At 42.0% G+C, this 16,753-nt stretch overlaps 1 protein-coding gene across 1 annotated transcript; it reads right to left on the reverse strand.

Annotated features, from left to right (window-relative positions):
* Positions 1 to 9,915: 9,915 nt before the first annotated feature.
* On the reverse strand, positions 9,916 to 16,101 carry btg1 (B-cell translocation gene 1, anti-proliferative). Its single transcript, XM_026146806.2, has 2 exons — positions 15,625 to 16,101; positions 9,916 to 11,934 (listed from the first exon to the last, which is right to left on the reverse strand). Exons 1-2 carry the CDS (start codon positions 15,767 to 15,769, stop codon positions 11,531 to 11,533), a joined length of 549 nt encoding a protein of 182 aa, XP_026002591.1. The 5' UTR covers positions 15,770 to 16,101; the 3' UTR covers positions 9,916 to 11,530.
* Positions 16,102 to 16,753: the final 652 nt, after the last annotated feature.

Here is a 16,753-nt window from a genome sequence, read left to right on the forward strand (position 1 = left end):
CTGTCAGTTGTTTTCCTTCTTGCTCTCAAAGTATTTTTTGCTCACTTCTCAATTAAACAATTTTTTCTGCCCTTCATCTTGAAGCATTTCTCTTATTCTCTCATTGTCGCCCTATTTTTATCCCTTTTTATGTTACACATTTCCACTCAGTTGTCGAGCTCTGGCTTTATCTCTATCTCAAGTCTACAATTCATCATAATTCTCTCCCGATAAACCGCCGCCTTTATCGCTGCTAATTCCAGAGGTGTGGACTCGAGTCACATGACTTGGACTCGAGTCAGACTCGAGTCATTAATTTTATGACTTTAGACTTGACTTGAAAAAATGTTCTAAGACTTGTGACTTGACTTGGACTTTTACACCAATGACTTGGGACTTGAATTGGACTTGAACCGGTTTACTTGAAAAGACTTGATATTTTACCCCAAATATAAAATTTAACATGCATATTATATAGAGATTGAAAATGTGACGTCATTCACGGGTAGAACCGCAAAGGATTCTGGGAACTCGTGGCAAGCGGCACGCAGGCTTTCAATTAAAATCAGTCACACAGCGATAAAAAGAAACACAAAAATGTCAAGAAGCCGTTGTATTATTAACTGCAATAGCCGGTCGCATGACAGCCACGGGAAGCCGACGGGTAAAGAGATCGGTTGTTATCGGATTACGTCGTTGAAGAGAAATTGTTCGAGCCATGTTTCCGAAGTAACAAAGACGCAACGGGTGGCCTGGATTGCAGCCATTCAAAGATCAAATATAACGTCCCAGAACACTCCAGCTCACAGGTTAGTCTGCTCCAAGCATTTACACGAAGGTCAGTGTTTTTTAGTAGTTAATACGTCATTTTCATAACATAATTAGTGATATAGGGTACAAGCAAGTCTGGCGCTGAACAGAAATTGTCGCGCTATGCTCCTTTATTTATTGTGCATAAATAGTGAATTGTCCTGACACAATATTGCGTTTCGCTTCTGTTATTATGGTACATTGACAAAAACATATACTTTTATTCACAGGATAAAACAGGTTTTTTGTATCACTAATTGCCCAGTGCGATTACAGACTGCGGTAAAGTGAGCCGTCATTTGTGAGCCGCGGTCAAGCCAGCCGCCTCCTATCCGTGCGGTGATTACAGCATACAATATTGTTGTCACTGCTACATTTCTGTAACGCTACCAGAAATTATTTCCACTACTAATTAATTACCGTTGAGCTCAAAGGTCCTATTAATAAACGGTTAAGGAATGTGTATTTATGACGACAATTTGTGAGACTGGTAAACTTATGATACGTACGATGGTCTTTCGTTCTACACGGTGCATTTCAAGGTCCTGCACCCATCCGTCGGTAAACTGTACCTGGGCTTGTTGCAGTGACCGGAAGTTACTAAACTTCATGAGTGTATGCACTCACTCCAAGAACCGTATGATTATAAATATGCATATAAATATGCTAAGATGAGATAGCTGACTTCATCTAACTAGCAAATGTTGTCCAGGCTACGTTGGTGATACAGTTTTTTTTAATGTGTATGATATTTTTGTCATGCGATTTTAAAGCCGGTCCTACAACCGCATCCAAGAATAACATGCAGCTTATCTCAGAACTGTCGGTGAAAATTATTCTTGGAGCTAAGTTTAATTGAGCTGCATTTTAAAGAGGTGCAATTTCACAATTTGTGTATATTTTCTAAGTTCACTATTTTGTCATGTGTTGAGAAAAACACAGATTTTAAAATTACATGGTCTAATATTTACATTTAGCATAACTGCAACATTATTTTTTCGTTTTTTTTTTTTAAAGACTCGAAAGGACTTGAAATTCAAAGTTTCAGACTTGTGACTTGACTCGGACTTTTACACCAGTGACTTGAGACTCGACTCTGACTTGCCTGACATTACTTGAGACTTGACTTGAGACTTGAGGATAAAGACTTGAGACTTACTTGAGACTTGCAAAACAATGACTTGGTCCCACCTCTGGCTAATTCCCATCTGTCTCTCTGTTGCCGTCTGCTTGTAAATGACATCTTGCCCTGATCGCAAACAGGAAACAGCTGAGGTGTTGTGTTCGCTTGTCTTTTTCCTGTCAGTTTCTCAGAAAACTAAACTAAACCGCTAGAATCGAAGCCTACATTTCTAACAGCCGTGCACTCAAAACAAGCGAGGCACAACAGCCCGATCATGTGGTTCGAGGTTAGCGAGCAGCATCGTGTTTACAAGCATGCGGGGCTTTAAATGAACACGTGCTTTAGGGTAAACGATGTGAGAGTTTCTCCTCTTCTTCTGCTGAAAAGGGAAATCACTTGAGGTAGCTCAGTTACACTGAAATCTGGATGATCGAAACCAAGACTGCAGCCTTGGAGAGTGCATCTATGTTGTGTGATGCAGCAGCAGCTTGAAGTCAAAAACAGTGTGAGTGCAGAGATACGAGGATGTGAACCTTGTGTTCTGATGTTTGTGAAATGGCGGCCATCATAACACCTCTCGCTGGGGAAATTTCTCCTACAGTCAGCAGAAAGCTGACGGCCACCGAGCAAGTGACCTTCAGTTCAAGTTTGTGTGTCTGTGTGTGTGTGTTTGTGGAAGTGAGCACAGTCTACCCACTGTGTTTGTCTATGCGAATGAACTGTCTACACACTACAAAGAGCGTGTGATTGGTTGTGAATGCCTTGTCCTTTTTGCACTGAGGGCTCAAACTAAATAAATCTGAGTGTGCATGTGTGCGACTCGGCGTGCACACATGTACACACACTTGCACCACTGTGTGTGTGGCCAGACTTCATGCAGATCAGGCCTCTTGCTGAGCCCCAAGGCCAGGATATATTTAGGTGGCTGGTTTTCTGTCTCTCCCTCTCCCTCTGAGTGGTTGAGAGTGTTGCCTGCTGATTGGGAGAGGCCAACCACAGGAATATGTTGCCTCCATGTCTCACCACTGGCTTTCAGATAACCATATGTGGGAGAATACAAACGGATGAAGACATCAGCTATGGTTAGCATGTTAGCTTATCATTAGGATGCAGAACTAACTGGTATCACGGCCACTGGGTAGAAGTATAACGTGGGAGAGACCCAAAAACCTAAACACAGTTTCGGTATGTCCTCTGATGGATTCCTTTGTGTTTCTCAATATAATCTATACTATATGTAACAAACTCACAGAGTTTGTTACATATAGCTCTAGAGTTCCCTTTGCCAATGTGGAGCATTATAGCATCTTTTAGGCCCTAGCTTTAGGTTTGCAACCTTAACTTCATTACCAGTAGCAGCCAGGGACATGATTGCTGTCTTAGGCACTGTTAAAGAGAAGTTCTCAAAGACTTTTTTTTCTTTTTAAGCGTCCGTGAGCTCAAACACAATCTTCTCAGCCCTCAGGCACAGGCTTGGCCGTTTCATGTATAGGCCTACTATAGGGAAGAATGTCATAAAAACACTAACACATATTATTTGCCAGTCACGTCATTCAGGCATTTAAACATTATAGCCTAAAAAACACTATATCCTACCTACCCAGCAGTGGACAGGAGACAGATTTATTTCCAGTGTGGCCTCATGTGTGCCTTTGTGTTAAACAGCACCATGTGTGAAGTCTAGTCAAAGTTGTAGTGGCTTTTATGGCACTTAGCAATTGCTATTAACATGTAAACATTGCACTATAATAATTGTCTGTATTTGATTTAAACTTCTTAATATTGTACAGTTGTTCAAAGTATGATTACCTTAGGAACATTTAAAACAAATATTGCTATATGCCTGTGAAGACGTGAAGCTCGGTTCTCGACACAGACACAGACTTTAGCCATAAACGCAAGTGATGGACGCACAGGGAGCTACTTTCTATCACATGAATCCCACTGTGGCTCTTCACCTTACCCCAATAAGGCCTGATGCCAGACTCTGGAAAGAATTCCTGTCCTTCCTGAGTGTGAAGTGACTAGGCACACCGGCAGCCTGGAGAAGGAGGTATAAAGATAGACAGAGTGCAAGGGAGTGAAGAAGAGGGGCCAGAATAGGGGGTAGTGATATGAAAAGAATCTGGCGAGGAAGAGAATGCAAAACCTGAGAGGGAGATACAGAAGTTAAGTAATTAGATTAGATCTATTTTTGCTCGAAAGAAAGGAGAGAGGACATGCAGAGATTAAATCAAGGGCTCTCACTTACTGCTTTCTGTTACCCCAAAAACAAGACAGTTGTTTGCCAGTAGAAAATCATACAACAGTATCACATGTCCCTCCACACTGAAACTCTTGCCTCTGTTAGAGCTGTGTGAACGTCGCTTTATGTATTTTAGGTGCATATCTATATCAGTGCTGTATTTACAGGTCAGTATTAAGTCAACATCTTTCATTTCAGATATCACATGGCCGTGAAACAGTACTATCCAGTTTTCTTTTCTTTCAAGGCTTTCTGGCACAAGGCCATATATTTTGCTGTTTTCATTACGTTAGGTTAAGGAAACAAAACCCCCATTCAATTTATATATACTACTACTATATACTATATATACTACCATATAGCCAGCAGCTTGGACTTTACACTTGTTTTAACCACTTATTTGGGAAGGGTTTTTTTCCATTCTTGGTTCTATATGATGTCATTTGTTTTGTGAGCTCAGAAACCCCGCCCACTTGCTGCTCTTGTTTGTGTGGGGGAGGCAATCAGAAAAAAATTGGCTTGGGAAGGGAACTAAACTATTCTGTTTTCGACACTAAGGATTACGCTAAACTGGGAATCACGCAAAGCTACTCTAAGTATGGGAACTACAATATGGAGCTGGAAAGGAGCATAAAATCCCTTTTGAATTTTTATTTACATACTAAAACACTATATAGCTAAACAGTAGAAGAAAAATGTATTTTGTAGTTGACAACAGCACAAAAGCAACATATTCTTGCCTGGTTTAGGGCAATGTTGTCTACTGTTTAACTGTCGCACTATGGTCACATCCTCCCTAAAGTCTGCTCCATCCATCCTAGTGACACGGGGTTCCCAAGCTGAATGCTTTCACCCCCTCTGTCTTCTTTTTCAGCCATTGTCCCTGCTGGTGGGAAGGGTGTGTACAGCAGGGACAAAGCAGATGTCAGTGCTAAAGATGAGTTGTGCCCTGAGGGGAACAGAGCTGGTACAGTCCTTAAACCCTAGAGACCTGGACAGGCAAGACAGGGATCTGTTTCAAAGAGGCCTAAAGTTGTCCTTGCTTTCTGATTGATGGACACACTCACAAGGAACACAGGGACGCTAATGCAGTGGAAACCTAATCACAGTGGTTTACTGCACCACTACAATCTTTAGTTATATGTATATTTTAAAAGATTTGTGCTCATAGTGAAGCATGTGTTGTTGAATGTTTTGTTTCTGCCTTCAATTATTTTGAAAGCTTAGAATAAAATTGAAAAATGTAGCATGTTTTTTTCTGTTCGGATGCCCGGCACACACTTCCCTATTTTGAATCTGATAAGTAACAGAGCTACAAATACACACAAAGGCTGTTATTGTGAGATGCATTTGCAAAAAAGCTGTTCAGATTTTTTTCACGGCTAGTTCCAGCTCTAGCTTTTGTCCTTTAAGCAGGGTAGCATAAATACACACGCACTCTGCAGGAGGGCTACTCTGTCATCTTGCTCGCAATAAAGCATTTCCCAGATGTCTGCCTCCCCCTGTTAGCAGACACACACACGCTCACTGTCAGTCACCATGCCTTTGTTCTCAGACTGCAACATATTGCTTGTGCATCACATTCAGGCTTAGTGTACATAAATACTGCCATTGTTGAGCGCTGTACTTTGGTACGGGTCAGAGAATAAGAAGATTAAGTATTAATATTTTATGTCAGTAACTTTACATAGATGATGTAGCCTGCCTTTGTTTGTCATTGGATCATAGCCTTACCTTTCGTAATCAGCAGCAAACTCTGAAACCCTCTTCACATGGTAACCTCTGTTGCTATGTCAGTAAGAGTTGAGGGCAGAAAATATTACACTGTTGTTTCATCAGTGTCAAGGTGAAACTCCAGCGCAATTCTTAGACGATAGTTTGATGAGATTCTGACATAAGATGCAATAGAGTTTGAGCAAAGTGAATAAAAGTGTTCATGAATCAAATCTCTAAATTTACATACGGTTTAAAACAAATTCAGAATTTGCTCCACATCAGTGAATTACAGCAATATTTTAACTGAACGTTTAAAATTGGCTGTTATATTCTAGCTGTCAAATTTATATTATCCATGAGACTATAAGATAATATTTTCCACACAAACACTGCTTCTCTAATCTACTTCTTGTTTTGTTTTGTTTTCATGGATAGAAAATGTCTCAAAACAGCTTGCTCAAATGAGTCATTGCGAAACCTTGCCCAGGGAGCATTGCAAAATCCCGATAAATCTGAATCACTTGTGCTCTGTGTCTTACTGTTCAATGTCCTCTTTTTCACTTGAACCCTACAAAACAAACGACTCTGGGCCTTATAGATAGGCACGCCCTGGGAATCTTTGACCTGTTTAGATCAGATAATATGTGAAGAAAACAACTGGTCCTGAATATAACTGAACTTTTTCTCCTTAACGTTGCCCAGTAATTTCGAATATCACTCCCAGCTCTCCGGCTGTTGAGGCCTTGTGCTAGCCAGCGTTTTTAGAAGTAACACAAGCCCAGTCACCTTTCCTCTCTTGTGTCCTTGTCTCTTGCCTAACCCGCTCTTCTAGTTCCCTCCTTTGTGTCAAAATAAGCCACATGTTTTTCTTTCTCCGCCTGCTGCTAGGCAACCTGGAGGATTCAGTGTTGAAAAGGATTGCAGTCTTAATCTAAACTCGGGGTTTCGCAGAGTCAGCTGTTTTGGGTGCAGTAGTATTGTAAATATTGGTGTACTGCAACATTACTCAACGCCACCCAGCTTTTCTCAGTTTTCCATGTTTATATGTTGCACAACAGTTAAAACATTAAATTGTGGCACCAAATGAGCCCAATTTGATTAAAGTCAGATAGTGGCTTTTCATGGTTTTAAAATCAGTGAGCTGAAATCTCTTTATACAAAGTGCAGCTCACTGTCCCGAGACAGAACCGTTAGTGAGGCAAGAGAATTGCTGACTTGATCTCTTCTTTCCAGGCCTCTTGGTACAGATGGCTCAGTCTTTAAAGCATTGTAGGTCAACTACCAATCTGGCTTGAGCGACGGCACGGCATCAGGGCTTAGTTTATATTGCTCCTGCTTCATTCAGTCACGTAGAAGCTTTTATTTTATTGATTAACGTCTGTATTAATGTCTTCCCCACCCCTGTCCCCATTTTGAAATGTAAAGTGAGTACAGAAGTAAATGATGACACAATTCAAAGGGAATTATGATGCCAAGATAGGAAATCTTTTATTACAGAGAAAAAAAACAAAAAACTTTTCTTCCAAAATATAGAAATCTGTACAACTTCCGCACAATCAATTTACATGAACTGTACAAATTTACAGCAGTTCATCACAACATACCCAAGGAAAAATAAACTGAACACGATAAAGATGTACTGACATGAAATCACAAGATACAGCTTTTCTTCTTGGGTAAGCTCAGATTTTTTTGTTTATTTTCTAGTTTTATACGTAAATAGAAGAAAAAAAAAGGGGAAAAAAACAGAAAAGAATGAACGGGAAAAAAAAAAGAAAAAAGAAAACAAAGAAAAGAAAAAAAAACAAACAAAAAAAAACAAAGGATACGTCTACAGTCACAGATCATGGAAACTAATAATTTTACCAGAACAACTTTGGTCCTTGCCAACACTCCCATCACAAATGGCTTCACTTACGAAAAAGCATTATCCATGTTAAAAGATGAAATACAAAAAAGTAATACGTCTGAAAAACAAAAAGGAAACAAAACACCTCAGCATAGAAATTATTGGCACTTCCCATGTGTAATGTTATGTACTCTACCATTTGTTGTACAGTTACAATACATTCTACAATATGTAAAACACCTCAAATGTGAAAGTGGCAATAATTCAACTAATCGATGACAGTATTGACAACAACAACAACGAAACTGCTGTTCCCTTCCTGTTTCATATCTTAACATGCACAACGTTTCCATAAGAGTTATTTATTGAATGTCTGAGGCCTGAGTTTGGCAATACATTCCAGGAGAGACTCCTCGCGTCTCAAAAAAATGTCGCACAACTTCAACATTTAGTGCATTTATGTGCTATTTTACCTCTGACTACTCAAAGCACTCTCACAACAATTTTTGTAATCTACGTGCGCACAAGCTGAATGGATGCCATTGAAATAGTTAACATCAACTGAGGACTTTAAACCATTTCAGGTGGTAGTAGCAAAGTCGAAAAGGTGTCCAAGGGGAATTTGGGGTTTTTTCTGTTTTCATTTTTCGAAGCCCCAGAAGAATTAAATTCTGTTAAAAACTGGGTTAGATCACCAGACTAAAAATCCTCTTTTAAAAAAAAAAAAAAAAAAAAAGGATGAAGAGGGCAAAATGGATATGAGTGGAAAGATGAGGAAAATCTAGCAGTGTGACCATAAAATACATCAAAAGCAGTGAGACGAGATGATCATCTCTCGTCTGAAATATAGACCAATCTCAAAACATCTCACGTGACATTAAAAAGCTTTAATGGAGCAACATGATTTTAAAACTGGTGTCCACCATGGAAACCAAAGCGCTGGGCTCTCAGCCCAGCAAGCTCTCCTCCATCTGCCCAACATGGAATAACTGCTTTTCACAGATTGCTGAAGGGAGTATCAGCAGAGAACAGGGTGCAGGGGGGTTATGGGGGTTGCAGTGCGTCAAAGGCTATAGCTATATTACCCATGATCCTCTCAAGCTTAGGGGAGCTTAAACACCCATAGGTCTGGTGATGAGCGGCGAACCAGCCTGCCGTGACAGATTTGGCCAGTGGCTAAGGCCTGAGCAACACCCGTAGCCGTTCTAGCATCTGTTCCATCATCCTGTTACCCATTCAACCCCAGAACCGGGAGTGGAGTGGGGGTACACCAGACAGCCACAACATCCTTTCATATGCATGTAAACAAAGTTGCTACGCAAACTCAGTAATTAAGTGCAGCGCGATCCAGTGAGATGAAAACAAAAAAACAATGGCCTTAGTACCCTCAATTCTTCATCTTTGATCCATGTTTCCTTGTCTCCCACTAGCCCACCCCCTTAAGTGCAGCTTGAGCACGCCAAGCGCGTGTGCTGGTTATCCATCACTGCTGAGGGAGGGTCGAAGGGTTCTGGTCAGGGTGGGGGATGTTGAACATGTCTGAGAGGGAGGGGGCTGGAGGGATTTTAGCTGCCCTGGACAAAAGAGTCCGGCCCTGGCCCCCACCTCTCTCACACCAGCTCCCCACACCTGCCTTCCTTACCCAGCTCCCTACGGTGGTGGATGATGATATGTGTCACATTAAGTCTACCTGCATCCACAGGGGGTCAGCTAGCAGCATGCTGGCCTGCTCTTGGCTAAACAGGAGGTCTGAGCTTAAGGGGGATGATATGTGGTACTTGAGGCACTCTAACCCTGACACCAGGACGGGTGGGGGCAGTTGAAGCTGCCAGGCTGGAAAGGGGACACCTCCGGCGAGGGCCCAGGCAGCACAATGCTCCAGGTCGGCTCTCGTAAGCCTGGCATTAGTTAACATCACAAATGGCTCAAAATACTTGACAATGAGGTCTCCATAAGGCAGTGGACCTCCAATCCCCCCTCCAAAAAAAAAATTAAAAATAATTATCTCTCTTTTACAAGACCTTTGAAACAATTAATGGAAATAGAAGTTTGATAAGGCCCGATTTTTTTTTTTTTTTTAAACTTTTTTTTCCCCAATTCAAGTTAAAGTTAAACTCTGAACACTTGATGCTCCAGACCTCCCTTTGGCCAAAGTGTCACAGAGTCATCACTAAGGTCAGACCTTTCAGGCAATTCTTTTTTTTTTTTCTTTTTTAAATCAGCAACATAAATCACCATCTGTGCATGTCAGAGGTGGTGTGCAGGGAGGGAGGGTTGGGGTAGCTTTGCATCGTGCCAGAATCAACAGTGCCATATGAATGGATAACAGAATGTTTTTAACATACCACCCAGAATACTCTCCACTTATATTAAAAAAAAAAAAAAAAAAATAACAGCTCTGAAATGTTCACAAATACAGTGTTAAAAGGTTTTGAAATCCATTGTTGCACACTCCCCACGTGGCCAGACATCAGTCCACGGCGACATTGGGAGCTACAGTATCATCAAACGGCTAAAATTGGGCAGGGCAGTAAGAACGGTGAGAAAAGATGACATTTGAATGGATGGAATGCAAGCGATTTTCTCCAAAAGGTGCACATCCCACACAATCTCACGTCAAAGTGCATTCAATGTTAATTCTAACTGGGCCACAAGACCAAAATTTGGCTAAAAAGACCCCCCCACCCCCATGCTACACATTGAGTTTTGGTAATGCAAGACAAATGTTGAAGGAGAAAGGGGGCTAAATTAAACAACACAGGGACTTGATTGTGAATTTCAACAACATTCATTACCTAGAGGGAACAATGGATCGACTTCCCTTCCCTCAGAAAGCAACACAAACATGGGTGACAGGAGGGCGATGGTGTAACGGGACACGCTGGTATCCATAGGTAACAGGTGTCACAACACATTCCACTTGCACTTACATACAGGCCGGAGAGAAGGTTGGGATGAATGGTTTCTTTAAACTTGTCGCGAGGAGAAGGGGGAGGAAGAGAAGTTAAGACCGTAAGCCCCTTTTGTTTTTGTTTTTTTTATCCAATGGCTAAAAGATAAAGAAAATATATTCCCTGTGGTCCAAAAAAGGGTTTTTATAGAAAATAGAGATGCTCTCATTGGGAGTTTCTTTACCTTGAGCTTGGATTTCACTGGGCACAGTCTGAACCTCAATTTCCTCCCCACCCAGGAAGCAAAATAAATGAAAAACAGCAAACTGGGGGAAAAAAAAAAAAAAAAAGTTTTGAATTTTCTGATTCGGGGGTAGTTCTTAACGAAGAAAAAAAGTATCCATGTAATTTGGACTGCTGTTTCTGCAGTGGTGTGTTGAACATGTACCCATAGTAACCACAAATAAGTGCAAAGTCAATGCTGATAGCCCCCTCGGACACAGAGCCGATCACCGGCGTTTACAGTTGAGAGTGCAGGGGTAGGTGGAGCCAGTTTCCATGGGTGTTCCTGGTTGGTTGGTTTGTTAGTTTAGCTGCCCCAACAGTTCCATTTCCACAAAGCCTCTCCTAAAAAATGGAGTGCCCAGCTCATCCAATGACACAACAGAACAGATGATAATGGGGAGAGAGGGTAGAAAATAGCAAACCTACAAGGTTTCCATCACCTGGACGATAGGCCACATCCTCTGTTTTCTTTTTTTGTTTGTTTTTGTTTTTTCTTTTGTTTTTTCTTTTTTCCATTCTTTCACTATTTCATTTCATATTCTTAGCTTTAAAAAGGCTCACCCTGGTCTAGCCAAATGACCAGCCATGGCGTGACCCTGAACAATAGTAGGCCTGGGTGACTATGTGCCGCTTTAACTAGACACAGTCATCATATTGTAGCCTTTGGAGGGACTGGTTCTTCCCAGCACCATCAGTTCCTCCTTGCAGCTGATGTGACTGTCCACCATAGGGTTCACTGCCCCACTGTTTCCTGAGGGGGAGCTGGTGGTGGCTGTCGCTGGCATTCCTCCCGGGCCAGGCTGCGACTCATACAGGACGCAGATGGATCCATCTTCGCCAATGCGGTAGGAAACCTCGAAGGGGTCCACCCAGAGCGTGAGCTCACTGGGCAGCAGCAGGTAGAGTTGCTGGATGGTCAGACCGATGCGCTGGCCTGCCTGCCACACCAGGGGGTCCATCTTGTGGTTGATGCGAATGCAGCGGTAACCTGAGCCCTTGCAGGGCCTGTCTGGAAACCAGTGGTGCTTATATTGCTCTGCAGGGAAACAAAGAGACAAGGTGGAGAAAATGTTTAGCTCTGACAAAAAAAAAAAAAAAAAAAAAAAAAAAAAGCAGACACTTGTTACTAACACGTCAAGACGGCAAGATCATGTCATAAGCAAAGAAGGAAAAAAACAAAGGCGTAGTAATGTAAGATAATACAGGAGCCAGAGATCTGCAATAAACTGGAGGTTTACCGAAGGTTAAAGAGAAAGCAGACAGACTGTACTTTGTGTCAGATAAGCCCAGATGATTTAATAAGACTGTAAAAACATCTAATCTAAAAAGGGGCATCATAAAATGAAAACAACAAAGCAATTTGATGATATATGATATGCTTAATATTCTCCAAGTCTTGATCAAACCTAATATTAAACAAAACATTATGTTCAGCACTTTTTGTTGGCTCTCCGTATTATAAATGAGAACAGAAACACTTAATTAAGAATAGTATATCTTAATCTTGTGCTATGCGTTTAAGCCAGGAGGCAACTAAAATGTTTATAAATGAGATGCAACTGGTGCTGTCAAAGTAAGTCCAATGCATTACTATGCAAAAAGCATTTGCTGAAACCCGTTACTGGTTTAGACAGATCTTTTTCTGCAGAAAAATAAAAATGATTTAATACAGTTGATAAGTGCGTTTATTCTTAGGGAACTACAGAATGTTTCTGTAGGTGTACCTACAAATGTCCCATTTAGCCTAGAGAGGATCCAATTCACAAAGTGTACCTAGATGCACAGAAATACAGAGTTATTGAACGCTCCAGCAAAAAGAAAGGAAAAACACTATCACCTGTTACAGGCCTCATAAGCAGCCATAAACAGGCCTACGTGACAAAAAAGGCTGCCACTGAATTGCACAATCCTTCTACTGGCCTTCCTCAGTGTCACAGAGTCTCCCATGACTGGCTGAACAAAAACACCAAAAGTGTCCCAGCCAGCCATCTGGGGCAGCTCCGCCTCTTAAAGGGAAAGGGTTCCCATTTTTTTTATTTTTTTTAAATCTGTCTGTCTATGTGGAAGTTTCAGATGTGCGCTGAAACTAGTGATTCACAGTGGCGCTACTCTCGGTATGGGTCATATTACTGCGCAATGAGTAGCCAATCAGACAGTTAAGTGTTTGAGTTGAGTTTGTGTAAATGTTAAACGTGGCCCATATTTTTCTGGTAACTTCACTTTTAAATCATAGAAAAGCCTGTCATCGCTCTCCTATGATAGCAGGACATTTTCAAATCCCTTTTGTTCCAAGCGTTTTATTTACCAACCTCTCACTTTATGATACACACCTACCCACCATTTACCCTGACAGGGCTCATCCATATTGAATTCCCATTGATGGTAACTTCATTGTAGCCAATGAAAAACAGGCTAAAGGAAGTGGGTCAGCATTCAGTCTAGGGCCCGGAGGCCACCTGTATGCACCCACCAGGATAATAACAACCCCTCCCTTCCTCCCCACCCTCCTCCTGTGCCTTATCGCAGGAGTCCGTATACTGCCGAGCTAATAGAGGGGCTGGCACTCGTGAAAGAGCACAAGAGGCTTGATGAGCTTTCAGCCTCAGACAGAACCACAAAGGCAGCTACCTACCCCAGAGCAGCTGGGAAATGATCAGCTCAGCATGGCCTATTCTTAAAAACGAGGGCAGATGGGAGGAGGAGGTGGAGAGAGAGAGAGGGGGGGGGGGGGTGGTGGAAAAGTAAGCAGACGAGTGTGCGCTTAACCTAAAGAGTTTAACCAAAGAGGGTTGTTTACTCATTGTAGCTGACCTTGACCATGGCTCCGTTTTGGACCGTTGGGTAATTTCCATTTGAGAACCTTGTCTGTTACTTTTTAGACAAACCAAGAACCTTGCCTTCTACAATTACACAATCTCTGTGGTTGCAATCTGGCCTTTGGGACTCATTTCCTCACTTCCCTTTGCGCAGCACAAACAGGAGAAGCGAGGAACTCTGCTTTTCAGCATGCAGACACAACAGTAACTGTGAGGATTCAAAGCACAAAAGAGCTCCGGCTGCCCTATTTTAGCAGTGGCAAGGCCCACGGGGTACTACCACACACTCTCTTTTGTTTTCACATATTTCCCTCATCCAAGAAAACAAAAAAACAAAAACAAACCTGGACACGGTGGAGCCAATTTATTTTTCTTTTAGAAAATAAAGCTAATGAGTGTTGCACTTGCAGCTATACAAAGCTTATAATTTACACTATTTGTTCTAATTGATGTTTGCGATCACTAAATATAGGCTGTTCCAGTAGATTTCCCCTCCATTTTGCCTTTCCGTCTTCAACGTCTGCCTCTAGGCGCCCACCAAAACGTCTCCCCTCCCCCCACAAAGGCCTCACAGCAGACTCCAACTTTTGTCTGTTTACATACGCCAACCCCCCTGAATTGACTGCTCACTGGCATTTTGTGCAAATGCTTTACTCATAATTTCCACACACTATACCATACTGTTCATCCCTCCAACTGTGTGATTGATAAATAAAACCCCCTAGAACCATTTTCAGATATCAGCAGGTCCAAATGGTGACTTTTTGGTCATGATTGAAAGATGGAAATCTTTGTAATCTATTCTAAATAGAAATAAATAGCCTAACTTGCTCCATATGGACAGGATCTTGCAACCATTTAGCAGTTTAAGAGCTATTTTTGTGAGAGACTCTTATATAGGAAAATGTAGGTCATCTGCTGTTGCATGTGGATGGAATTAGACAGATGTATAGGAGCTTTAAGAGCCCTGAGAGAGGAATGCGTTTACAGCAAAAAATGAGACAATCCCTGAGCTGTACTGTTCTGCAACATCTGCTATAAAACCCAGTAATAGTCAAACTAAGCCTGGGTGTACAACTAAGGCTTCATTTCCTGAAAAGTAAAAGCATTGTTTTCTCCCTTGTCTACTCTCCATTCCTTACATACACATGTTAAGTGGACTGTGGGAACCCTAATGAAATAAATGTGAGACGTGGTGAAATATGACCTCATCTTTTAACCGTATGGTAATACCAAAAAGAGTGACATATGTTGTGGAGCAAATCAACAACCTTCCAAATTTAACACAAAGCAGATAAACAAAGGCAATTTAAGGGTGCTACACATCAAAAGGTCGTGTGCGCAGTGCCAAACAGCTAATAAAGTGTGGTCTTAACACTGACAGTCTTTCATTATTATTAAATCAGTTCGTTCTTAGCATTACGTAATCCTGTGTCGTCTCACTGGGGGATGTTTTTGCTCTATTCTCTGTGTGCACTATCGGGCGACTCAGAGGCGCACTTCCTTGTTCGAGCCAGTCGAGCGTCCCTCTCTCTCTCCCCGCCCCCACCCTTCAAGCTAAAAACAGCACATACATTAAACTTTAACCAATTCGTATTTTCAACATTATTTTTACTTCGAAATATTCATTTGCGTCGACGAAAACTGGCGACAAATCGCCTTGGATCATCCAGTGCGTTTTCCTCTCTCCGATGTGCGCAATTAGCGGTGCGCTATGGTAGCGCTGAAAGTGATACTTAGGAGAACAAAGAAAGGCTTCTTCTGAATCATTCTCAAATCTATTAGAACTCAAAGTTAACCACCGATCCGTGAAACAAACCCCGAAGTCGATGTGTGGAATGGTATATTAGAAGTCTAAAAGGGATTTTGTGAACGGAAGTGGATTTTTTTGTTGTTGCGTGTTTCCTTACCTGCCAAAATGTCCTGTAAGCTTTGGCTGAACGTTTGGACCTGTCGATCGTTTACGTGTCCTTTTACCCTCAGAAATCTCGACAGAAATCCGACGGCGGCGTTAATCTCTGGTTTCATCGTTCCCCGGGCACAAAGGGTATGCATTGAGAAAGGCAACGGCGACGATGCGTGCGCTTTTGTTGTTTTTCCCTCTGTTTGTCCGACTGTGCAGTCTTTCTGTCAAATTCGGAGCAGCGATCCTTATCTCTGGGCGCTTGGGTTGTTTCTCTTGGCATTTATTAGTCGAGGTAGAGGGGATTTCTCACTAGAGAGTCCGTGTGCTAGGACGGTACAGTGTTGGGAAATAGACGCCTGTTGTTGGTAAATACAGGGGTTGGAGGTCCCTTGGTGAAACGTTAACCAACCCAAAAACTCGCTTTCCTCCTCCAGAGTGACGGTCCCGGAGCCTGTGAGTGTGCCTTTATACAGCTCCCACCCTCCTCCTCACAGCTCCGTCATAAGCTGCTACAGCAACTACATCTCACCAATCCCAGGGCCTGCCACGGCCTGACGAGCCACATATAGGAGGAGTGTATGAGCCTTCACGTCACCGTTCTGAAAATAGAGGTACACGGCGTGAAATCGTGGTGCGTTCAGTCCCTGTTGGAAATTCGGGAAGTCGGGGGGAGGGAAAAAGGGGAAACAAACGACGAAAAACAATCCAAAATCACACAATCCTGCTCGAGGACGTGAACTCATATATTTATGTCAGAATTTAAGACAGAACTAAGAGATGTTTGAAAATACTGCAAGTCCGCGCGGCCACATTTCGTGTTGACGAACCATTTTTGTTGTTTTTATTCTTTGCTTTGTTTATTTCCTTTTTATGCCCGCTCCTGTTGTTAATCCTTTATGCACACATATAGCATAAAGAAGAAACAAACAGTACCCGACAATCTGGCATTCAGTTTCTCTGTACTATTCAAAATAAACGTGTTCAAAAAACAGTTTTGTGTTAGAAAAAAACTACTGGGGGAAAAGTCCGCTTTTGGCGAATTTTAATGTTAAATGAGCGACCTTGAACTTAGTCACTTTTTACACGTGAGTGTGATGGTTTCTGTGTTGCGGTATCCTATTCACCATCCGTAT

This window comes from Astatotilapia calliptera, chromosome 17 (genome assembly GCF_964374335.1).
Source record: "Astatotilapia calliptera chromosome 17, fAstCal68.1, whole genome shotgun sequence".
NCBI classification, from domain to species: domain Eukaryota; kingdom Metazoa; phylum Chordata; class Actinopteri; order Cichliformes; family Cichlidae; genus Astatotilapia; species Astatotilapia calliptera.